This window comes from Papio anubis, chromosome 17 (assembly GCF_008728515.1).
Source record: "Papio anubis isolate 15944 chromosome 17, Panubis1.0, whole genome shotgun sequence".
NCBI classification, from domain to species: Eukaryota; Metazoa; Chordata; class Mammalia; order Primates; family Cercopithecidae; genus Papio; species Papio anubis.
Window position 1 is genome coordinate 59,858,850 of NC_044992.1, and position 26,137 is coordinate 59,884,986.

Here is a 26,137-nt window from a genome sequence, read left to right on the forward strand (position 1 = left end):
GTGAAACCCATCTCTACTAAAAATACAAAATTAGCCAGGTGTGGTGGTACATGCCTATAGTCCCAGCTACTTGGGAGGCTGAGGTGGGAGAATCACTTGAACCCAGGAGGCGGAGGTTGCAGTGAGTCGAGATCGCGCCACTACACTCCAGACTGGGCAACAGAGTGAGACTCTGTCTCAAAAAAAAAAAAAAGAAAGAAAGAAAAAGGAAATCTGTTCCTCTAAGAAAGACAGATAATCGGTAACTACATTTTCTTTTTCCAAATAAAACGTTCTTTAAAATATAGTAATTAAGGGCTGGGCACTGCTCATGCCTGTAATCTTAGTGCTTTGGTAGGCCGAGGCAGGGGGAGTTCAAGATCAGCCTGGGTAACATAATGAGACTCCATCTCTATTTTTAAAAAGTTTAAAAAATTAGCCAGGTGTGGTGACACATACCTCTATTTCCGTCTATTTCGGAGGCTGAGGTGGGCGGATCACCTGAGGTCAGGAGTTCAAGCAGCCCGGCCAACATGGTGAAACCCCATCTCTACTAAAAATACAAAAATTAGCCGGGTATGGTGGCAGGTGCCTGTAATCCCAGCTACTTGGGAGGCAGAGGCAGGAGAATCGCTTGAACCTGGGAGGCAGAGGTTGCAGTGAGCCAGGATTGCGCCATTGCACTCCAGCCTGGGTGACAAGAACAAAACTCTGTCTCAAAAAAAAGAAAAGAAAAAGAAAAACTGTGTTTCTTCTTATTCACAAATAGTGTACTCTAGTTGGTAAATTTATTTTTATGAGGAAACAGTTTAGCAATTCCAAAACTATTTTACTGTGTGTACTAGGAATGAACAAATAACTAGATATAATGTGAGCCAGATTTCTCACTGTCAGAGAAGTTACAAATAAGCAAGTGGCAATGGTAAATGAATCCTACACAGACACATAGGCTTTCAGTCATACACGTATGTGTCCACACAAATAAATACAGAAATAATATAGATGTGTATATTTATGACTACATTTCTTAGCTCTGTTGGCCGAGAGACTCTAGAATAGCAACACCCCAGTAGTAACAAGCACACCAAGCACCTAGATTGTGACTTGTCACATCATTCTCCAATTTGTTCTTCAAAAAAGAACAAAGTCTCCTTGGAGAGATGGTGAGTTGTAGGGCTAGGGCAGGGAAAATACAAGGTGAGCCCAGAGCATCTTGTAATACCGGAAAGTGAGAAAATGCTGGATGGCTGGATGGCTGGATGGATGAATATGTGTCAAAAGGACACTGGACTCGGAAAAAGTCCCCACTGGCCAAAGCTGAAACAATTTGTGCAACAAAATTAAAAGTGATAGTATTGCATGATAAACCAAAGAATATAATTAATATCCATGAGTCCATACTGATACACCGTGTGTTCTGTACACTGTGGTCCTTTTATATCCCATGGCCTATAATGTGCCATAGTATCACTCTATCTAAGTTGAAAGAGGGTAAGTGTACTTAGAGACTTAGTGACTTTCGGAACAGTTAAGGGACTTCAGAAAGAAAGTTGTTTCCAAAAGGGCCTCTGTTTTCTCTTCTTACAATTGAGGAAATGATGGCCTGGAGAGGTTAGGTAGCTCACCCAAAGTCACACAGCTAATCCAAGTCAGATTTACAGTGGGTTTTGGGTTTCTAGGTTTTGATCACTACAGTGTGCTGCCCAGACTGTGGGTCTATGTCAGCTTGTAGTTTTTGTCGTCTGTCACAAATATCTATATCAAGCCTATATTTTAAAAAGATAGACTAATTTTACTTTTTTTTTTAAGAAAAAAGTAGAGCCCATAATTAGCATGTATTTTCTAGAGGTGAAGGTACACCAAATTGATTGAATTCTGTAAACACAATTGTGTTTGTAATCTTGATTCTTATTTCATAGATCTAATGCTTTAAAAATACTTAATTTTTCCTCCTTAATAACTTGTATTGAAACTCTTAAGTGACATTTGTGGTACTGTTCTGTTTGGTTATATATGGGAATGATTTTTTTGTTTGTTTTACACATTATAGAAGAAATTTTGGAATCCATAAGAGTCAAAAAGGGAGACATTGATAATGTTAAAAGCCCAGAAGAAACAGAAAAAGACAAGAATGAGACTGAGAATGACTCTAAAGATGCTGAGAAAAGTAGAGAAGAATTTGAAGATCAGTCCCTTGAAAAAGACAGTGACGACAAAACACCAGACGATGACCCTGAGCAAGGAAAATCTGAGGGTAAAAAAATTACTTGATTAAAAAGAAATACTTCATCAGTGTTATTTATGAAACCTCCAGTTTTACTTGCAAAATGAAAGTGAAATATTGTAAGCAGCTACCTAGTTTAATATTTCTAAAGAGATCAGGATACCATCCCTTCTTGTAACATGTGTAACAATTGTAGTGAGTTTTACGTATTAGTGAGTTTGCTATAATGTTATATTCATGTCTCTATACTTCCCATTAGTTTGCCATTTCCCTATGAAAAAGTACTATTTTTTATATTATACCAGAATATACGCGTTTGAATGTGATGAAATATGTTCATTTTTATAGTAATTAGTTAAGCATTCTTAATATATTATTAAGTATTCTTAAATACTCTCTGGATTACCTATTGCAGCAATATCTGAGAATCTAATTGCTTTAAAATGGCCATCCAACGGAAACAGGATTTTTGGTGATTGATCATTTAGTAGTTGACTGAATGTGGCCATATGCCCTGAAGCAATTTTAAAGAATATCTTTAAAGTTTTGTTGTGCATTTTGCTGTAGAGCCAACAGAAGTTGGGGATAAAGGTAACTCTGTGTCAGCAAATCTTGGCGACAACACAACAAATGCATCTTCAGAAGAGACTAGTCCCTCTGAAGGGAGGAGCCCCGTGGGGTGTCTCTCAGAAACCCCTGATAGCAGCAACATGGCAGAGAAGAAGGTGGCATCTGAGCTCCCCCAGGATGTGCCAGGTACAGAGGGCAGCGTATCAATGCCTCTGTAATGGGGGGAATCCTTCCCTTTTGTAGTAAAAGCCGAATGTCACCTAAAACTTTAAACTATGTGTTCATTCATGCTGCTTGCTTACAGTGCCATCCCTGTTTGCTAAGTTGTCACCTAACATTTGGAGTTTGATAAATGTCCTCGCAGTTAGTGCTTGAAACTCATCATAATTTTCATGCTTCTTAAACTTCATTTAGCTGGTTTTGTTTAATAGATTTATTTTTATATTTTATCACCAGACCATAGTGGCAGATATTTTGGTTTTAATTACTTATGTACTAATGGCTCAATGTTGAATGATCTGACCTTTCCAGTTCCGTAGATACTAACAAATTAATTTTATGTTTGCATGTGCTCGTGTAATATTTATAACATTTCAAATCGTAGTGTTATGGTAGAAAATCATTATCACAGAACATTGTTGTCAGATATATTTTGACATAAAAATGTAAGTTGACCAGTAATTCATATTTTCAGTTTTTGAAATTAAAGTTATACTCCAAGTAAGTTGTAGCACACCAAGAATGTCCTGTTGCATAACATGAAGGATTTTGACAACCTGCAGTTCTTATGGGGACGACTTCCATTTGAGTACTGGTCAACAGTGAGCTGTGTTGCTGAAAACACCAGTTTAACAGGGCGCTACAGATAGGGATGTAAGTGTAAGCTCCAGAAGAACCACAGCAATCAGCAGTAAGTTCACCGTATTTTATACTGATGAGAGATTGGTCATTAAGATCAAGAACAGGGCCACGTATGGTGGTTCACACCTGTAATCCCAGCACTTTGGGAGGCCAAGGCAGGTGGATCACCTGAGGTCAGGAATTCAAGACCAGCCTGACCAACATGTTGAAACCCCATTACCAGATTTTAAAGAGGAGTTTGGTACTTTGGTAAAGTAGGTAAACATTTTAATAGGTCCCCGACTTCAGAATACACTAACGGGATATATCAGTGACCAAAATAGATAAGGTCTGGGCCCTTGGTGACTTACATTCTAGTGAGCAGTAGACAGACTTAATAGAGTTCTGACCTTCAGAGAGAATTACCTGCTTCCTTCTGTTTCTGTGGCTCTCTCTGCAGTTATTTATTCAGCAGATATTTATTGAGTGCCTACAATGTGCCTGGCAATGTGCTAGACACTTTGTGATGTCCCTGGACCAAACTCTGTTACAACTGTTTACTACCTATGGTCAGTGGATGAGATGCCTTGTTAGAAGAATTGGGGTGGGAGAATTATTCATGGCAGATTAAGAACAATAGCTGTGATAGAAGACATCTTACTTGGTTTTCTTTTCTAAACTTTCAGAATGTATTTAGACACCTAATTTAATGATTAAAACTTACCGACAAAAGATACTGTCAGATTGGAAAGCATTTTGGATGGAAAGGTATTTTTGGTAAAGTTTTTTTTTTTTTTTTTTTTGAGAGAGTCTTGCTCTTTCACCCAGGCTGGAGTGCAGTAGCGTGATCACGGCTCACTGCAGACTTGACCTCCCAGGCTCAAGTGATTCTCCCACCTCAGCCTTCAAAGTAGCTGAGACTACAGGTGTGCACCACCATGCCCAGCTTATTTATTTATTTATTTAGTAAGTAAGTATGTAGAGACAGGGTCTCACTGTGTTGCCCAGGCCAGTCTCGAACTCCTGGGCTCAAGCCATCTTCCCACCTCGGCCTCTCAAAAGTGCTGGGATTGCTGGGCGCGGTGGCTCACACCTGTAATCCCAGCACTTTAGGAGGCCAAGGTGGGCGGATCACGAAGTCAGGAGATCGAGACCATCCTGGCTAATACAATGAAACCCCGTTTCTACTAAAAATACAAAAAATTAGCCGTGCGTGGTGGCGGGTGCCTGTAGCTTGGGAGGCTGAGGCAGGAGAATGGCGTGAACCCGGGAGGCGGAGCTTGCGGTGAGCAGAGACCACGCCACTGCACTCCAGCCTGGGCGACAGAGCAAGACTCTGTCTCAAAAAAAAAGAAAAAAAAAAGTGCTGGGATTACAGGCGTGAGCTACTGCATCCAGCGACTTTAAAAAATTGAAATGTAACCTGCTGTAAAGTTTGTAAATATTAAGTGAATAACTTGATGGATGTTGACAAAGTTAACATATCTGTGTAACCATATCATGCCCCCTTTTAGCCACCACTACACCTAGCCCAACAAAGGTAGTAACTATTCTGACTTCTATCACCACTGATTAGTTTGCCTTTTAAAAAAAAATTTACTGGAACCATGCAGTGTATACTCGTTGATGCCTGATAGCTTTTTTTCCCACCTCAACAAAACATCAATGAGAGCCATCCAGATGTTGCTAGTAGTAACAGCTTATTCTTTTTTATTGCAGTATGATATTCCATTATATAGATATGTCTGTCTTAATTCTTGTTACATTTTGATAGTTATTTTAATGGATTTTGGTTTGGGACCATTATGAATGATACTATTATGAATGTTTTACATGTTTCTTGTGCACATATATATATGTTTCCAGAGGTATAAGCCTAGTTGTGGATTTTCTAGGTCATGGAGCTGGTATATGCTTATCTTCGGTAGATACTGCTCAACAGTTTTCCACAGAGGCGGTGGAAGTACTCACTTCAACAGTGTATGAGAGTTCTAGCTCCTCTGCATCCTTGCTAACACTTGGTATCATCAGCATCGCTCTTTGTCTTTTTGGAGGACTGAGGGGACATGCTGGTGGGCATGTAGGGATATTTTATTGTTCTTTGCTCTTGCCAGCTCCCTGGTGACTAAGGATGTTGAGCATCTTTCTGTGTTCGTGTGTGTGTATGTGTCAGTCATTTAGATATCCTCTTTTAGGAAGTACCTGTCTGCTCCTGTGTTCATTTTCTATAAATGTTCTGTTTTTTGCTTTGTAGTTGTTTCATGAGAGAGGGTAAATTTGGTTCTTTCACTTTACCTTGACTAGAAGCAGAAGTATCTGCATTGAATTTTGAATGTTAACCTAATCTCATGTTGCTGGGGTAAATATAACTTGTTGTGATGTATTTTCCTTGTTATATATTATAGCATCCAGTTTACTAACATTTTGTTTAGGATTTTTGCATTTACTTTCATGAGTAAAATTGGTTTGCATTTTTCTTCTCTGATAATGTCAGTCTTTAGTATCAAGAATATTTTGGACTCATATCATGAGTTGGTACTAGAAGAGTTTTTGTGGGGCTGGTGTTAATTTTTTTTTTTTTTTTGAGATGGAGTTTCACTCTTTCGCCCAGGCTAGAGTGCAGTGGCACAATCTCAACTCGCCGCAACCTCCGCCTTCCAGTTTCAAGCGATTCTCCTGCCTCAGCCTCCCAAATAGCTGGGATTACAGGTGCCCACCACCACACCTGGCTAATTTTTGTATTTTTAGTAGAGACGGGTTTTCACCATGTTGGCCAGGCTGGTCTTGAACTCCTGACCTCGTGATCCGCCCGCCTTAGCCTCCCAAAGTGCTGGGATTAGAGGTGTGAGCCACCGCACCCAGCTATGGCTGGTGTTATTTCTTAAATGTTTGCTGGAGTGATTTGGTTCTGGAGTTTTCATTATGGGAAGGTTATTACAGTTTTCATTCACTTCTTTAGTAGATAATGGGTGTCTTATTCCATTTGTGTTGCTGTAAATGAGTATCTAAGGCTGGTAATTTATTAAAAAGAAAAAAGAGAGATTTACTTGGCTATGGTTCTGCAGACTGTGCAAGAAGCACGGTACCGACATCTGCATCTGGCGAGGGCCTCATGATGCTTCCACTAATGGCGGAAGGGGAAAAGGGAGCCAGTGTATATTGATACCTCATGGTGAGAGAGGAAAGGGGAGGCAGGAGTGGCAGATGACAGGCTCTTTTTAACAATCGGCTCTAGTGGGAACTAATAGAGTGAGAACTCACTCACCCCCAACACGTAACCCAAGGGCAGTAATCTACTCTTGAGGGATCCGACTCCAGAATCCAAACACCTCCCATTAGTCCCCACCTCCAACATTGGGATCAAATTTCAACATGAGATTTTTGGGAGGACAAACATCTAAACTATCCAAAGTACAGCAGTGGCTATTCATATTTTCTATTGTTTTCTTAGGTTTGTTCTGTTTAATTGACTTTTTTAAGGAATCTGCTCATTTTGCTGAATTTTTACAATTTATTAGCATAACATCCTATCTTTTTTATATATATAGGGTCTATACTCATTCTGTTTTTCCAATCCAGAAATTTGTTATCTGCCCCCATTAATCATGTTGCAAGGCTGTTAGCAATTCTGTTAGTCTTTTTTTAAAAAAAAACTTTGTTGACCTTATCTATTGTTTTTTCTAAATTAATTTCTGGTCTTAGTATTATGTTCTTTCTTTTATTTTCTTTGTGCTTTTGTGGATTTTCTTTCCTAGCTTCTGAAGATGATTGCTTTGATGGTTTGTAGTTTAGTTTTTTTTATGATGTCTACTGTCAAGGCTATCAGCTTTCCTCTGTGTCCTGCTATAGATACATCCCACAGACTTATTTTATTTTATTTTTAAATGCATGACCAGAACACAACCACAGACTGTTATATGTCATGTTCCCTTTATCCTGTAGTTTAAAATATTTTCTAATTTCGGTTTTAATGTGGTGTGTGATGAAGTACATTGCTTAATATTCAAACATTTGTAGGTTTCTGTTTTTGTGTTTTACTTTTTGTGTGTGTATAAGACAGGGTCTTGTTCTGTTACCCAGGCTGGATTGCAGGAAAGTGACCATAACTCTCTGTAACCTGGAACTCCTGAGCTCAAGTGATTATCCCACCTCAGCTTCCTAAGTAGCTAATTATCTTTTTTTTTTTTCTAGTTGATTTCTAGTTTAACCCTCTATCAGAGAACATTCTATGCATGATTTATGTCCTTTAAATTTTATTGACACTTGTTTTATGGCCCAACATTTAATTAATGTTGATAAATGTTCCTTGAACAATTGAAAAGGTTGTATGTATATTACATATATGTACATTACATATATATATGTAATATATATATTTTTTCAGTTGGGTGCAGTGTAAGACAGGTAAGATTTCTTGTTTTAATTTTTTTGTTTGTTTGCTTTTGGTTTTGTGTTTTTGACACAGAGTCTGGCTGTGTTGCTGAGGCTGCGGTACAGTGGCTCAATCTTGCCTCACTGCAACCTCTGCTTCCTGGGTCCTAGCAATCCTCCCACCTCAGCCTCCTGAGTAGCTGGGACTACAGGTGTTCACCACCATGCCTTGCTAATTTTTGTATGAGTAGAGATAGCGTTTCTCCATGTTGGCCAGGCTGATCTTGAACTCCTGACCTCAAGTGATCTACCGCACCTGGCCTCAGATAAGGTTTCTGATTATATTATTCTGATCTGTATTTCTTGGTACATTTTTGGGTGGTGGTGGTGTTTTTTGTTTTTTGTTTTTTGTTTTTTTCCTGTCAGATATTTTAAAATTATTTCCAACTATGTATTGTAGATTTGCCTTTTTCTCTTTTTGCTTTTTTCAGTTTTTGCATTATACACTTTGAAACTGTTATTAGGAGCACCTAATATTTATATTTTTGTTGAATCTTTTATCACTATGAAATGTTATTTTATCATTATGAAATGTTATTTTTAATAATATTTTCAAGCTATCCAGCTTTATTTTGGTTAATGTTTGTATTGTGTATATTTTCTGCAACAGAAAGACTTTAAAAAAATCTGAGAATTTAAAATTTTTGTACAAATACATCTACTTTAGAATTTCTTTATATACAATTGCTTCTGGATATATTTTATTTCAGGCTTTACTTTGAAATAAAATCTTGTCAGAACATTGTCATTTTCATATAATGTGGTAGAAGTTATTATGTGAAGGAAAAAATGACAAAATTGTAGTATGAAAATGATAGGAGTGAGAATATAAGAAAATTGGGTAGATTTCATGTTGAAGAAATCTACCCATTATATTGAGTATGATCAGTGATCAGAAACATTTTGTGTGGCTCAGATTAAAGATTAAACTGAAAAAGTTGGGCAATATTTGGGGAAAGATTGCTACATACCACTTTAAAAAGTTAAAAAGTTAATCTCTTAATACCTATTCAGTTTCAACTGTCTTTGGCAAGAATACTTATAAACAATGTGCTGGTTAATTTATATTGTGTCACACCAAAAGGCTCATGGTATATGGTTTTTCTACCTTCACAGATGCCTAGATGGATCAATGAGTTTAGGTGGTGAGACTGCATGATTCTCTGTTAATCTCTCACTCATTAATGATCTTTCCAGAATCAGGGTTTTTTTTTTTTTTTGGATAGACGGAGTCTTGCTGTGTCGCCCATGCTGAAGTGCAGTGATGCGATCTTGGCTCACTGCAGCCTCGTCCTCCCAGGTTCAAGCGATTCTCCTGCCTTAGCCTCCCGAGTAGCTAGGACTATAGGCATGTGCCACCACATCTAGCTAATTTTTGTGTTTAGTAGAGTTGGGGTTTCACCATGTTGGTCAGGCTGGTCTTGAACTCCTGACCTTGTGATCTGTCTGTCTCGGCCTCCCAAAGTGCTGAGATTACAGGCATGAGCCACCCACCCGGCCTAGAATCAGTTATATTTATATGGAGACTGTAATATGGAGTTTTGGGTTGGTTGGTTTGTTTGTTTTTTTGTTTGAGACAGGGTCTTGCTCTGTCACCCAGGCTGGAGTGCAGTGGCACAATCTCAGCTCACTGCAACCTCCGCCTCCTGAGTAGCTGGAATTACAGGCACCCACCACCACACCCAGCTAATTTTTGTGTTTTTAGTAGCGACAGGGTTTCACCATGTCGGCCAGGCTGGTCTCAAACTCCTGACCTCAGGTGATCCGCCTACTTGAGCCTCCCAAAGTGCTAGGATTACAGGTGTGAGCCACCGTGCTGGCCAGACTTCTTGCTTTTTAGCAGAATAAAATGTTTGAGACTTGTGTTACACAGTACCTATCCCGACTCGGAATCTTTTTTTTTTTCCTCCAAGAAGTCCTGGTTCCTTTTAATGGGAAACAATATTTAAAGTCTACAATCTAGACTCAGAGATACTTTTTGCTATTGGGCTGTCACTGCCCCTATGCTTTTTTGGTGGGTATGTTATGAAAGACATGTTTTTGAAAAGAAAAAGATCATCAGTTTATATTAACATTTCAAATTCAGATTGCGGATAGCATACTTAGTTTCTTTGTTTTTACATTTGTATCTCTGTTCCCTTACACTGAAGTTTTCAGTTCCAACAACAGTAATTCAGCTATACATTTGCTTTATTCCAATACAGGGTATTCCAATCCTAATGTGCATTAATAATAAGAGGAAGTGATTTATTTTAAATAGTAGTATTTTCATAATACCAGTATTACTGCTAACACTAAGACTACTGAATGGCATTTACGACTTTTTGCTGCTCTTTATTTCTCATTATACTTCATTTCTAGGAAGGATGTACAGACAAAATATCGTATTCCAAAGTCGCTTAAAATAATCCCCTGGACTGGGCATTGTGGCTCACACCTGTAATCCCAGCACTTTGGGAGGCCAAGGTGGGCAGATTACTTGAGCTCCCGAGTTCAAGACCAGCCTGCCCAACCTGGCAAAATTCCTTTTCTATAAAAATTAGCCAGGCATGCTGGTGTTTGCCTGTAGTCCTAGCTACTCAGGAGGCTGAGGTGGGAAGATGGCTTGAGCCTAGGAGGTAGAAGTTTCAGTGAACTGAGATTACGCCAGTGCACTCCAGCCTGGGTGATAGAGCCAGACCTTGTCTTAAAAAAAAAAAAAAAAAAAAAAAAAGAATGAAAGAAAAGAAAAGAAAAAGAAAAAAAGGGCCAGGCTTGGTGGCTCACGCCTGTAATCCCAGCACTTTGGGAGGCCGAGGTGGGCGGATCACGGGTCAGGAGTTCGAGCCCAGCATGGCCAACATGGTGAAACCCCATATCTACTAAAAATACAAAAAAAATTAACCTGGTGTGATGGTGGGCGCCTGTAGTCCCAGCTACTCAGGAGGCTGAGGCAGGACAATCGCCTGAACCTGGGAGGCAGAGGTTGCAGTGAGCTGAGATCACACCAGTGCACTTCAGCCTGGGCGACAGAGCAAGACTCCATCTAAAAAAAAAGATGATGATAATCCTTTGTGTGGTGATGCACAACTTGATACACAGTTCATTTGTTTCAGTTTAATTTTTAGGGATTGCTTTTCTATAATAACTTTAATTCTTTGAAAATGTAGAACATTTACATTATTATAAATTCAAAACTATGTAACCGGAGATATTCAGAGAATTTTGACTTTCATTCCTTCTCTCTCTAGTTAACTGTGTCTTTTCTCTTATAAGTAGCCATTTTTATTGGTTTTTGGTTATACTTCATTTTTTTTTTTTTTTTTTGGAGATAGAGTATCACTCTGTTGCCCAGGCTGGAGTGCAGTGGCACAGTCTTGGCTCACTGCAACCTCTGCCCGCCTGGGTTCAAGCACTTCTTCTGCCTCAGCCTCCCAAGTAGCTGGGATTACAGGCGCCTGCCTCCGTGCCCAGCTAATTTGTGTATTTTTAGTAGAGACAGGGTTTCACCATGTTGGTCAGGCTGGTCTCAAACTCCTGAGCTCACGCTCCACCTGCCTTGGCCTCTCAAAGTACTGCGATTACAGGCGTGAACCACCGTGCCCAGCTGGTTTTGTTTTTTATAAAAGTAAAATCTGTTTATAAATGTGTATTTCCTCTTCTTCTCACACAAAAGTAAGCATATTATAAGTATTGTTCTACACCTTGCTTTTAACATTTAATCTTGGAGATCATTTTATGTGTGAACATAGTGATTATCCTCAGTTCTTGCTACAATTGCATGGTATTTCATTGTGTATACCAACTTTTATTCAACCAATGCCCTATTGATGGGCATTTTCTTTTTCCTTTTTTTTTTTGAAACAGAGTCTCGTGCTGTCACCCAGGCTGTAGTGCAGTTGCGTGATCTCAGCTCACTGCAACCTTAGCCTCCCAAGTAGCTGGGATTACAGGCATGCACCACCACACCTGGCTAATTTTTGCATTTTTAGTAGAGACAGGGTTTCGCCATATTGGCCAGGCTGCTTTCGAACGCCTGACCTCAGGTTACCTCAGGTGATCCGCCCACCTCTGCCTTCCAAAGTGCTGGGATTACAGGCATGAGCCACTGTGCCTGGCCCCTCCCTTTTTTTTTCAGACAGGGTCTCACTTTGTTACCCAGGCTAGAGTGCAATGGCGCAATCACGGCTCACTGCAACTTCTGACTCTCGGGTTCAAACAATCTTCCTGCCTCCCTCAAGTACCTAGGACTAGAGGCATGCACTACTATGCCTGCCTTATTTTTGCATTTTTCGTAGAGATGGAGTTTCACCATGTTGCCCTGGCTGGTCTCGAACTCCTAACCTCAAGTGCTCTGCCTGCCTCAACCTTCCACAGGCGTGAGCCACTGCTCCCAGCCTTCATTGGCATTTTCTGTTTCTGGGTCTTTTGCCTTTTTAAATACTCCAATGAATAGCTAGCTCTATAGATAAGTAATTTTTTTTAGTGTATTTTGGGCTAGATTTCTAGACACAGGATTACTATGTTAAGTAAATGCATGTGTAATTTTCCCGTCATGTATTGTGAGACTTGGATTTTTGCCAGTTGATAACTTTGAGAGTAGTTTCTTCATATAGTTTTATTTTACTTTTCTCATAGTATGAATTGGGCGTATTTCCATATGCCTAAAGGGCATTTTCTTTTCTTTTCTGACTGTTCACATATTTTTCCATATTTTATCAGGTTGTCGGGTTTTTTTCCTGAAACCCAACATTATATGTTAAAGATAGTTACTTCAATAGACTCAACCAATTTTTACTTAGGTGATTTGAAGAGTGTCTTGTCAGTGGCAGAAACAAATGCAGAGGGAGACTTTTAATTTCTGAACTACCATGGAAAGATAGGCTTTCTGTTCATGGTAGTGGTACTTTTTGTACGTTTTTAAGAACTATACTCTTAATGATACTATTAAGTTGTCCTTAGAAGTTAACAGTCACAGCTGGGCACAGTGGCTCACGCCTGTAATCGCAGCCACTTTGGGAGGCCAAGGTGGGTGGATCACCTGAGGTCAGGAGTTCGAGACCAGCCTGGACAACATGGTGAAACCCTGTCTCTACCAAAAATATAAAACAATTATCCAGGCATGATGGCGTGCACCGGTAGTCCCAGCTGCTCAGAAGGCTGAGGCGGGAGAATCTCTTGAACCTGGGAGGCGGAGGCTACAGTCAGCCAAGATTGTGCCACTGCACTCCAGCCTGCGCAACAGTGAGACTCCATCTTAAAGAGAGGAAGAAGTTAACAATCACATTTAGGCATTACCTTCCAGTTAATTTGGAGGGCATAGGATTCAGGCAGAAAACCATAGAGTTAAATAATCCTGCTTAATTCTGTTTCTAATACTGTTTGAGTACTTTTGAAAAGTAAGACTATAAGCTTCAGATTTTGAATATTATCTCAGCAAACCACCTCTGCAGTATCTGGTGCACTGTAAGTGTTGAGAGATAGTCATATCACTTGGTTATTCTCCAGCTCTGGGGTATCCAAAAAATTGTCTGCCTTGTACTGGAGACTAAGGTGATACAAGTCAGTGAGTTAGGGTTAGGCCCTCACCACTGCCCCCCTCAAAAAAGTCAGTGAGTTAATAGCCTGGAAGACTTAAAAAATAAGGTGTTGCTTACCACTTTCTTTTATACATTGCATTACTCATACATGAACAGCTTTTCTTTTAAAAATACAGCTTTGTAATGAAATCCTAAAACAAATGTCTTTTTGACAATTCGTCATTTTTCATGTGATTTCCAATTTAAAAATCAGATATTCTATTTTTCTAGAAGAACCTAACAAGATATGTGAGAGCAGTAACACTAGTGCTACCACTACCTCCATCCAGCCTAATCTGGAAAACAGTAACAGCAGCAGTGAACTAAATTCTTCCCAGAGTGAATCTGCTAAGGCAGCTGATGATCCTGAAAATGGAGAAAGAGAATCTCATACACCTGTCTCTATTCAGGAAGAGATAGGTAAGAATATACTTCATCCATTCCATTAAAGGGAGGTTTTTTCTTTTTTTGTTTTTTTTTTTGTGTTTTTTTATTTTTTATTTTTATTTTTTTTAGTTTTTAATTTTTTAAATGAAAGTTTGGTGGGTGGGGGGATTTAGATGTTCTTTTCCTTTATTTTCCATTTTTTTTAAAACACAGATAGCACTTGCACTCAATGTTTTTGTTTTAAAAATCTACAAAAGCACACAGAGTGGGGAAGAAAGATCCTTTTCATACTTCCCTCCACAAAGGTAACCACCATCCATCAACAGTTTGGTGTGTAACATTTTAGATCTTTCTCTGCAGTTACATTTATGTATATATGTTTACAAAAGTTTTTGGAGGGCTTTGGGTGATTTTTTCATTTTGGGGGTTTTTAAAATATAAACAGGATCATTCTGCAAGTATTGTTCTGCATCCTGCTTTTTTTACTCAGTGATACATGTAGAGAATCTTTTTGTGTTATGAATTGAATTCATTTTTTTTTTTTAACTGCTGCATGATACTCCAGAGTATGGATAAACCACAATTCATATACTGTTTCTCTATTAATGGACATTTCTGTTGTTAACAGTTTTTCATTATTACAAATAGTGGTGCTTTTGAATATCCTTAACATATATCTTTGTGTACTTGTGCAGGTATTTCTGGCACTATAGAAATAGTAGGTGGACTTGCTGGTCAAATGGTAGCTACATTTAAAAAACAGTGATGGCTACTGCTTAATTGTATATCAAAAGAGATTTATACCAGTAATTTTCATACATTTTGGTTTCCTTATTCTTTCACTTAAATTCAACATCATTCCTCTTAACATTTTTGCCCATGGTGAAAAGTATTTCGTATACAAATTTACATATTCTTACTCACGTGGTTAAGTTTCTTACATGTGTTTGTTGAACTTCCTGTGAATTGCTTATTCATATCTTTTTCTCACTTTTTCTTGATAGAGTTTTGTTATTTTTCTTTAATGAAGTTGAGGAATGCTTTATGTATTGTGGTTATTAATATTCAGTTTTACATATATTTGCATAGTAATTGCCTACTTTTAGCTCTTTGTTGTCATACAGAAATTTTTACATTTTTATATAGTTAAATTTATCAGTCTTTTTCTTTAGAGTTTCTCTGAATTTTGTGTTTTATTAAGGAGGGTTATCCCCATCCCAAGAATATACATATATTTTACAGTAATTCTTAATACTTCTATAACTTTGTTTTCAATCTATCTAAGGCAATAATTTTCATTTGATATGAGTTGGAAATCTGTTTTAATTAGGACTTTTTCACTTGCAAGTGACCAAACCAACTTAAACTAGCTTAAGTGAAGAAGGAATTTAATTAGCTCTTATAGTTGGGAAGCCCGAGCCATCATCAGGCATAATTGGACCCTCGGGTATCAAACTCTTCGTTTTCCTCTCTCTTTCACCTTTTAGGTCTACATGTATTTATGTGTGTTAACCCCATTCTTTTCCAATACAGACAGGCTATTTCCATGTGGCAGGGAAGATGGCACCAGCAATTTGTATTTATGTTTCCAAGGTCTGTGACCCAAAGGCAAGGCCCCTACTTCTGCTCCAAATCAAAAGTCCTTGAGGAAGGAATTTGAGTGGCTTATCTTGGATCATATTGTTTCTAACCCTATGACCAGGGCAGGCAAGGTACTACTATTGATGCCTCCAGCAAAAGTGTATGACTGGAGTTGGGCAGGAATGGTTTTCTAAGGAAAGAAGTATGCCGCAAAGATTATAGCATAGTAAATATCTACACTTCCATCTTTTGGTAGCTCAGCACGTGTGTGTACTCACATTTGTTCCCATATATACAATTCAAAAATGGTTCTGCCTAATATAATGCAAATATTTCACCCACAACTTAAAACTTTTTCAAAAACCTCTTTCCCACAGTTACATCCTCTAATTGTATCTAGACCCAAATCTAGTATTTCTGTGTGTGTACATTAATTCCGATAGATCTGGAGGTGGCTTATCTTGATCTTACAATCCATGAGCCACATTATGAATTTAACTGCCTATGACACTCATAAACATCGTGGACGGTGTTCTTTAATAAATCAGGATGCCATTGGTTTTCTGGGAGAATGGCTGTGTTTGAGAGGTGAGAAGCATATGAGAAGATTCCCCTTCTGGAGGCTATTCTGTTTTAGCTGCCTAGTTCCTGCTGTCTGTTATTGGGGTTGGGTTGCTGGGGACTTCTGTAGGATTAAACAATCATATAACCCTATTTGTCAGTTTTGGGGTTTTTTTCTGACAGTAGCACTCACTTGTAGATTCCTAGGTTCCCAGCTAATACTTAATGCCCAGTAACTTGCTTTAGGATCCATGAAGGTGAACACCCTCCACTTCCTCAGTTTATCTGTTCAGTAGACCAATAGTCCTAGCCCTCAGGTGAAGAGTTTGTGTAGGCTTCTGCCTGCTGGTATCATTAAACAATGAGCTGCAGAGGCTGATGTAGATCTGTAGCCTGCCGCCAGGCTGCATCACAAGGATCCACTGCTTTATAATAGGAAGAATATGGCCTTTGGGCAGAGGGTGTTCAGTAAAGACCTCTACCCTCAGTTTAGTTCTCTTTTTCCATTCCTTTAAGTCTCACCCCGTGGTTGAATTTTCTTCTCCTTTCCCTTATTTGCACTAAATTTAGCAAGTGATAAAGGATTGACTCTGAGCAGTATTGGATTGTTGGCTCTGCATTAGGAAACTTTTTAAAAGCACTGTGTCATTCTCTTTCTCTTTTCAGGAAATCTGACCCTGACCAAATGACGTCTAAAAAGTATCTATTACAGGACTTTATAGATGGTCCCAAGAACTAACCACTGTAGTTCAATATCTTGGCATAAAACTCCGTGATCTGACAGCCAGGCGCAGTGGCTCACGCCTGTAATCCCAGCACTTTGGGAGGCTGAGACGGGTGGATCACCTGAGGTCAGGGGTTCAAGACCAGCCTGACCAACATGGTGAAACCCCATCTCTACTAAAAATACAAAAATTAGCTGGGCATGGTGGCGGGCGCCTGTAATCCCAGCCACTTGGGAGGCTGAGGCAGGAGAATCGCTTGAACCCGGGAGGCAGAGGTTGCAGTGAGCCGAGATTGCACCACTGCACTCCAGCCTGGGCGACAAGAGCGAAACTCCATCTCAAAAAAAAAAAAAAAAAAAAAAAAACCCCTCCATGATCTGAGATCCAAGAGAAAATTGATAGTCTGACCAACTGCTTTGCTACCACACATCCAAAGTGACTTGCTTTCCAGCCTGGGGTGGCAAGATGCTCAGCACCCTCTCTCCATTTTGACTTATTATTTAAGGAGGGCAAAGAGGTGTGTTCTTTCTGTTTAAAACAAAAATCTGTGGAATGTGAGATAATTTTAATTACCATACCTTTAAGATAGGGGTTGGAAATTTGTAGAAATTTCTAGACCTGCTTTTGAATTGTATTTTATTTCCAAAACTGTACTAGTGTGATATTTTGGAGTCAAAATCTTAAAATATTCTACTGCATTATTTAGAATTCACTGGTTTTGATAGAAATCCATCAAACCTGCTTAAAAGGGGAATTTTATTGACATACGCTATTGAGAAGTCCAGTGTTGGTGACAGTCTCAGGTGCATTATTGGATCTAGGGAGCCAAATGAGGTTATTGAGACTACTTCTGATTTTGCCCTTTCATATTTTTCTCTTTATTTCTTCTCTGTGATGGGCTTATTGTTTGCTGTTATCAATGGTTTTCTCCATGTCGTGGGAATAAAAGTGGCCAACTTCTGATTTACACCCTTCCTGCTCATTAGTACAAAAAGCCAAGACCCCTTCTCCAACTCCAGATTTTAAAAACTGGAAAGGATGCTGAGAGGATTGGGCCAGAGAGCCAGTCTTGGGGCAGTCACTGTGGCCAGCTAGTGGTGTGCTTTGTCTGGCCACGCTGGGTCCTGCTGCTCACTCCAAAGGGGAAACATACTTGATTTGCAGCCCTGGCAGAATCATATGATTAAAGTGTGGGAAGGCAGTGGTGAGGGAAGTGTCTCCCCAAAGGAAAAAAGGGGTATGGAACAGGCAAAATTAACAGATGTTTATGAAATTGTCTTATTTTCCCCAAAATGCATAGCCAGTTTTCCCAATCCTAGTTTTTCTCTATTTACTTAAAATGCCATCTTTATTATATATAATATAGTAAATTCTCTGTCCTTTCATTTGCCAGTGCCACAGTGTCTTCATTTTTTAAAGCCTTGAAAAGGAAAAGTCAGAGCTTATTCAACTGTCTGGTCAATGGAAATTGAACAGTGATGCAGTAGTTTTAGAATGTATACAAATTTTTCCAGCCTGGGCAACATGGTGAAACCCCATCTCTGCAGAAAATACAAAAAATTAAGCAGGTGTGGTAGTGCATGCCTGTGGTTCCAGCTACTTGGAAGGCTGAGATGGGAGAACCACCTGAGCTTGGGGGATTGAGGCTGAGGGGAACTGAGATTGTGCCACTGCACTTCAGAATGAGACCCTGTCTCAAAAAAAAGAGAAAAAAAATCAGCCAAAGTGAGACTATATGAAGCAGAAATTGCTCCTGTGCAGCTTGTCTCTTTAAAAAATTAAATTACTAGGAAAATGTTGAGAGGTCTTTATTAGGTTGTAAAACACTAGTTGATTTTTTTATATTGATAAGCATACACAGATAATTATCTAAATTCCCTAGTGGAAAATGCGTGACATTTATGTTTATAAGCTCAAAACTATTTGGTATTTAAACAGAATTTCAGTGGAAATCTTTTGAAAACTTACACCTTTTTATACAGAAATCCATATTGAATATATAAGGCAACACGTTAGTTTGCTTTTTGAGTTATTATTATGTTTTTGTTACTTGTAAGTTTGTAGCAGCCCTTCCTGTTTTCACATAGATGAACTTTGAAACAGATAATCTAGCATGTTTGAATTTTTTGTGGAACAATAGATGACTCAGTAAAGTTACGACATTTTCTTTTAAGTGAAAAACTTAAGGATTAATGATACTTGCTTTGCCATTCAAGGGCTTTTTAAAATATCTGTTTACTTTGTGGATTTTACATATATACCTGATATGAGTTTTGGTGAAATAAGGTGGTTATAATTATTTACTTATTGTCAGCAATTGCTTTGTGGCCTTCTCATTTGACAATAGGTGATTTCAAATTGGAGAAGTCCAATGGGGAGCTCAGCGAATCTCCTGGAGCTGGAAAAGGATCATCTGGCTCAACTCGAATCATCACCAGATTGCGGAATCCAGATAGCAAACTTAGTCAGCTGAAGAGCCAGCAGGTGGCAGCCGCTGCCCATGAAGCAAATAAATTATTTAAGGAGGGCAAAGAGGTGTGTTCTTTCTGTTTAAAAGAAACATCTATTTCCAAAACTGTAGTGGGTAACAAGATTGAAAGCATTAGGCTTTATAAGTATAGTTGCATACCCAAATTTCAGTCAAGGCATAAAAATGCTATAAATGGCTGATACGCTTTCTTACCACGTGATCAGTTTTATTCTACGTATCATTCTAAAGAATTAAAGGCTTCTTTACACATATGAGTAGGCTATTTTGGGTTTTATGGTTTATTAAATAACTGTAGGTGATTCACTGCTCAGTTCTAGCTATGATCACTTCAGGTGAACCTGCAGCTAAAGGATGAGGCTTATCCACTGATAGCAGAGTAGTGTGGATAGGACAGCATGGCATCCCAGCTCTGATCATGAACAATGGGATCAGAGCTAGGACTCGGTATCTCTGTCCTTCAGCTAGCCATGGTGACAGGACATGGCCCCAACTGTATCTCCGATATTCAAGAATTATTTTCAGAGTAGATATACAAGAATAAATGATGTTGTTAACATCACAGCAATTGCTTAAAAGCAGTGCCTTTCATACTTCTTTTTGACTCTGACCCTCAGTCACATACACATTTTTCCATAGCAGTCCAGTACACATATTCAAAAGCTTTCTGAAATACTGTTTTACCTTATTACGTAGGAAGCACTCTGGTATTTTCTGTGCTAGCCTATATTGCATTACATTTTATTTTTTAAAAAGCTGAATAAGACCCACTGTTTATTTCATAGTCCATTAAAAGTTGGGACCAACTGTTTGAAAATACTATTTTGAAGTATCCATGGGGTCTTACACTATAGCTGGAATGATAAAAGGACCCGAAAGGATGTTTTTAGGGATATAGTTTTTGGGGGATAGTACATGCAATGCCCTTCTTTTTCTCTTAAGTGTATGTTATATACTTAAAAAATGGTAGGTGAGTAATTTATATGTATGGTTTCATGTGTATATTTGAAGTATTAATACATGAAAGCAGTGAATAATAGTATCTGGCATGTAATAGGTACTTAATATGTGTTAGTTTTCTTTCTGCAGGCATATCTTGGTTGTTTAATTGTAAACAATTAGCTTTAGCTTTTAACTTAGCTTTTAGACTTCAAAAGTTCTATCATAAGATTTATCTTAACTTAGTTTGAGTGATTAATTTTAGTTATTGAAAGACAGTTGATCAGATGAAATTTACATCTTTGATTGACATAAATAATGCAGTCTTTTTATGTTTTTGGTCAGGTACTGGTAGTTAACTCTCAAGGGGAAATTTCACGGTTGAGCACCAAAAAGGAAGTGGTCATGAAAGGAAATATCAACAATTATTTTAAATTGGGTCAAGAAGGGAAGTATCGCGTCTACCACAATCAATACTCCACCAATTCATTTGCTTTGAATAAGCACCAGCACAGAGAAGATCATGATAAGAGAAGGCATCTTGCACATAAATTCTGTCTGACTCCAGCAGGAGAGTTCAAATGGAACGGTTCTGTCCATGGGTCCAAAGTTCTTACTATATCTACTCTGAGACTGACTATCACCCAATTAGAAAACAACATCCCTTCATCCTTTCTTCATCCCAATTGGGCATCACATAGGTAAAGGAAACTAAGGTTAATTTATTGCTGTAGATATACTAAATGTTTATAAAATGATTGTTGTAGATGTGGACTTGAAAACGTCATTACCAATGAGTTGAATGAAGTCAATGTGGTCAACAGACAGGACGTGAGAGGCATGAGTGTACTTCTAAGTTACTGAACCAACACCACTGTTTGGAGGATTAGGAGTCAGAGTCTTTATCCCTGGAATCAGATGGAGGCCAAAGTTACAACTACTGTGCTTTTAACTTAAGGTCAACCTAGTGAAATAATTTCTTTCATTTCTTCTGAAATATAGGGCAAATTGGATCAAGGCAGTTCAGATGTGTAGCAAACCCAGAGAATTTGCATTGGCTTTAGCCATTTTAGAGTGTGCCGTTAAACCAGTTGTGATGCTACCAATATGGCGAGAATCTTTAGGACATACCAGGTAAGTGAGTTCTGAGCCTTGTAAATGATGTTGGACTCCCTTTTGAAATACTAGCATATTAATAATGAAAGTTAGTGTATTTAAGAGGCCATATTGAAGACTTCACCTTTGGCCTCATTTTCTTCCTATGTAAGTTGTAAACGTTAATGAATATTATTAGGTCTTTTTTTTTTTTTTTTTTTTTGAGACAGAGTCTTGTACTGTCGCCCAGGCTGGTGTGCAGTAGCGCAATCTCAGCTTGCTGCAACCTCTGCCTCCCAGGTTCAAGCGATTCTCTTGCTTCAGCCTTTTGAGTAGCTAGGATTACAGGCACCCCCCACCATGCTCAGCTCATTATTTGTATTTTTAGTAGAGACATGGTTTGACTGTGTTGGCTAGGCTGGTCTTGAACTCTTGACCTTGTGATCTGCCCGCCTCGGCTTCCCAAAGTGCTGGGATTACAGGAGTGAGCCACCACACCCTCCCTGAATATTAGTTCTTATTTGCCATACAGGATTGTGATGAAGATCAAAAGAGATCTGGTATATGAAAGTTTGAAATATTTTCTAAAGTAGCATTTTTATTGACTAGAAAGAACACTCATGTTTTTTAGTATTTATTCTAGAATCTTGTAGGCAGTATGCTCTGAATCTGATTTATATCCTTTTTTAAAGTTCAGTGTCCAACCAAAGATCATGTAGCTCCTGAGTAGACCCAGGGCTGTGCAACTTGAACAGATGATTCAAAAGAAAGAAAATTTTGTGACTTGAATCTACTTTTTAGCGCTGATAGACTTGCTTTGTAACTTTAGTCTTTAAAAAGTTATTATTACAAAACTAAGGTTATGATAATGGAAAGAATATTTAAGGGCATAAAGCAAAAAGTAAGAACTATTTTATCTTCCCTGCCCCCGTCTTTTCTACAGAGTCCACTCCAAAGGCATAGCCCTATAGCTTTTAAAATGTAAATGCAAGCCAGGCACAGTGGCTCAACGTCTGTAATCCCAGCACCTAGGGAGACCGAGGTACTAAAAACACAAAAATTAGCTGGGTGTGGTGGCACATGCCTGTCGTCCCAGGTACTCGGGAGGCTGAGGCAGGAGAATTGCTTTAACTCAGGAGGCGGAGGCTACAGTGAGCCGAGATTGCGCCACTGCTGCACTCCAGCCTGGGTGACAAAACAAGGCTTCATCTCAAAAGAAAACAAAAGGGACATAAGATATATTTTTGAGAAAAATAAATTTATGCCTACTAAATGTTTTTCATCTGCTAAAGGTATGGCTCCCAGTTTTCTTTGGTGTTTCCACCACATACATCTTTTTTTGTTTTCTTTTTCACATAGGATCTCACTGTTACCCAGGCTGGAGTGCAGTGGCACCATCACAGCTCACTGCAGCCTTGACCTCCCTGGGCTAAGGTTATCCTCTCACCTCAGCCTCCCGAGTAGTTGGGACTATAGACGCATTCCACTATGCCTGACTAATTTTTGTATTTTTTATAGACAAGAGGTCTCGTTATGTTGCCCAGGCTGTTCTTGAACTCTGGGCTCAAGCGATCTGCCTGCCTCAGCCTACCGGAGTGCTGGGATTAGTGATACATTTCTGATAATAGCACAATAAGTACAATGGTTGCTATAACAGTTTAGAGAGTGGTTTGACAAAAACAAAGTTAAAAATGCAATTCCACTCCTTCCTAATACAGTAGAGAAACTTCTACCCTGTGTACATGAGAAGACATTGTAGCAGGGTGTTCCTTATAATATTATTTCATATGGTGAAATTTGGAAACAATTCCTAAGTACTCATAATCAGGCCTATTTTATTTTGTTTTTAGAGACGGAGCCTTGCTCTGTCTCCCAGGCTGGAGTGCAGTGGCGCGATCTCGACTCACTGCAAGCTCCGCCTCCCGGGTTCGCGCCATTCTCCTGCCTCAGCCTCCTGAGTAGCTGGGACTACAGGCGCCCACCACCATGCCTGGCTAATTTTTTGTATTTTTAGTAGCAATGAGGTTTCACCATGTTAGGCAGGATGATCTCGATCTCTTGACCTCATGATCTGCCTGCCTCAGCCTCCCAAAGTGCTGGGATTACAGGCATGAGCCACTGCGCCTGGCCAATCAGGCATGTATATTTGTGTAGAGTTTAAAAGCTTGTGTGATAATACAATGTTACAGTATTGTTTAGGAATATAGACATTTGTAAAATTTTAAATGCAAGGGCTATATGCTTGAAAGGTAAGAAATACACTTCTAAATAAATAAATGCTCAAATATAAATCATAATGAAAACTAGAAGACATTTTGATCTGGATGTTCATGAAGGTACTACATACATTGAAATTTATGAGATGCAATTAAAGACTTCCTAGGAGAAGTTGCTAGCTTTTAGTGCTCATATTAGAAAAGAAACTGCAAATTAATTAGCTAGGGGTACATCTCAAGGAACCAAGCTAAAGAAAGAAAATATTAAAGTTGAGCAAATGTGATGAAATCGAAAACAAATATAGCTTAGGATCCCATTATGTTTTATAAGCCTCTGATAAGATTATCAAGGGGGGAAAAATAATACAGCACAAATAACCAATATCTAGAATAAAAACACGGTGGCTCACGCCTGTAATTCCAACACTTTGGGAGGCCAAGATGGGCAGTCACCTGAGGTCAGGAATTCGAGACCAGCCTGACCAACATGGAGAAACCTTGTCTCTATTAAAAAATATATATATATGAAATTAACCGGGTATGGTGGCACATGCCTGTAATCCCAGCTGCTTAGAAGGCTGAGGCGTGAGAATCGCTTGAACCCGGGAGGCGGAGGTTGCGGTAAGCCGAGATTGTGCCATTGCACTCCAGCCTGGGCAACAAGAGTGAAACTCTGTCTCAAAAAAAAAAAAAGTAAAACGAGACATACTAGCCGATATTTCTGATTCTCTTTTATTAGAACTTGGAATTTTAAAGCCTTCACAGGGTCCACTAATATAGTATTCGGGTTTCCTACATCCACAGAGAAAGGGGTCCAGCTAGAAGAAGTGGACCAAGATGGTGGAATAGAAGTCCCCACCTGATCGTGCCCCACCTTCCATCCCCACCGCTACAGAAAGGGGCCCACCGAGCTCCCTTTGGGTGGGGGAAGGGTTGGGAAGGACGCCACAGTGATCTCAGTCCTTAATAGGGCAGAAGCCACACTCAGGCAGGAGATGGATTTCTGGTTGTTTATCACTGCACCTGTTATTAAGGTGATGGCAGGACTAGATGAGTTCATAAGGTTTTTCTTAAGTTTCGGGAACCAGATAGTTTAAACTTTTCTACTAGAATACAAAAAGGAGGAAATTTTACAGATTATTGTTTCTGTTAGTGTGAAACTGTTAGAAAACTTGATAAACAGAAATAGAGAAATAGAAAATTATGGCCCTGTCTCCTTTATTAATATTTATTATAATAATTAATAGCAAATAGGTATATCTATAAGAAATCTGAAAATATTGGTATGCAGATATATTCAGGAGTAAATTTAAAGAATAAGAAACCATGGCTAAATTGGCTTCACCTTAGACACCAATCTCCAATACTAGGAGATTACTAATATCATACTATTTTAAGAAGTCAAAGAAGGCCTGGATGCGATGGCTCACACCAATAATCCCAACACTTTGGGAGGCCAAGACGAGTGGATCACTTGAGCCCAGGAGTTTTAATACCAGCCTGGCCAACGTGGTGAAACCCCATCTCTATGAAAATTTAGCCAGGCATGGTGGTGCACACCTGTAGTCCCAGATACTAGGAGACTGAGGCAGGAGAATCAGTTGAACCTGGGAGGCAGAGGTTGCAATGAGCTGAGATCGCATCACTGCATTCCATCCTGAGCAACAGAGCAAGACACTGTCTCAAAAAGAAAAAAATCAAAGAAAGGAAACCTTTTGATCATCTCATTAGATGCCAAGAAGCTTTTTTGTCTAAGTTCATTATTTATTGTTTTTTTTAAAATTTTTTTACATTTTTTTTTGATAGAGATGGAGTCTCCCTACGTTACCCAGACTAATCTTGAATCTCTGACCGCAAGTGATCCTCCCACCTTGGCCTCCCAAAGTGCTGGGATTACAGGTGTGAACCAGCGCACCTGGCCTATTCATTCATTTTAAAAAAAACTCTTAGATAAGTATGAATGTATGAAGTCTTTTTTTTTTTTTTTTTTGAAGATGTATTTCAAACCAAATTATTATGCCTTTTGGTGAAACCCTTGAAGCATTCCCAATAACATTGAGGTGGAACAAAATAGATACCCACTGTTGGCCGGGTGAGGTGGCTTTCCCACCTGTAATCCCAGCACTTTGGGAAACCAAGGTGGGAGAATCGCTTGAGGCCAGGAGCTGGAGGCTGCAGTGAGCAATAATTGCGCCACCGCACTCCAGCATGGGCAAGAGAGTGATACCCTGTCTCAAAAAAACAAACAAAAAAAATTGTCAACATTATATTTTAACATTTTCTAAAAGTACCAGGAAATGCAGTTTGCCAAGAGAAATAAAACTTATAAATATTGTCAAGATACAGACACAATTATATGCAGTTGATCTAATTAATTAACACATATAATTTTGTTCCAAGCTGAACTCCACCAAAACTGTGGCCAAACTTTTTAAAAATTACGGACCCACGGGGACAAGGAGAACAACAGAAAATACATCACCTATAAAATTGCAGAAGCAATACTGCAGGTAGACAAATGACAGCCTACCCTTGAAGGCCAA

The 26,137-nt window shown here is 39.0% G+C and overlaps 1 protein-coding gene across 21 annotated transcripts in view; it reads left to right on the top strand.

Moving 5' to 3' along the window:
- Positions 1-26,137, top strand: part of BPTF (bromodomain PHD finger transcription factor) — a 150,206-nt gene that overhangs the window by 47,313 nt on the left and 76,756 nt on the right. For 13 of the 21 annotated variants that reach the window (XR_004179290.1, XR_004179289.1, XR_004179292.1 and 10 more), the window contains exons 4-9: positions 2,030-2,233; positions 2,771-2,959; positions 13,834-14,022; positions 19,204-19,391; positions 20,629-20,984; positions 21,286-21,417. Coding sequence is in view for 17 of the 21 variants with exons in the window: in XM_031657136.1 (XP_031512996.1) it covers positions 2,030-2,233; positions 2,771-2,959; positions 13,834-14,022; positions 19,204-19,391; positions 20,629-20,984; positions 21,286-21,417 (1,258 nt within the window). In the remaining 4 variants the exon portion in view is untranslated. The remainder of the gene's footprint in view (positions 1-2,029; positions 2,234-2,770; positions 2,960-13,833; positions 14,023-19,203; positions 19,392-20,628; positions 20,985-21,285; positions 21,418-26,137) is intronic. The other 8 variants (XM_031657146.1, XM_031657153.1, XM_031657149.1 and 5 more) reach the window with 6 other exon arrangements.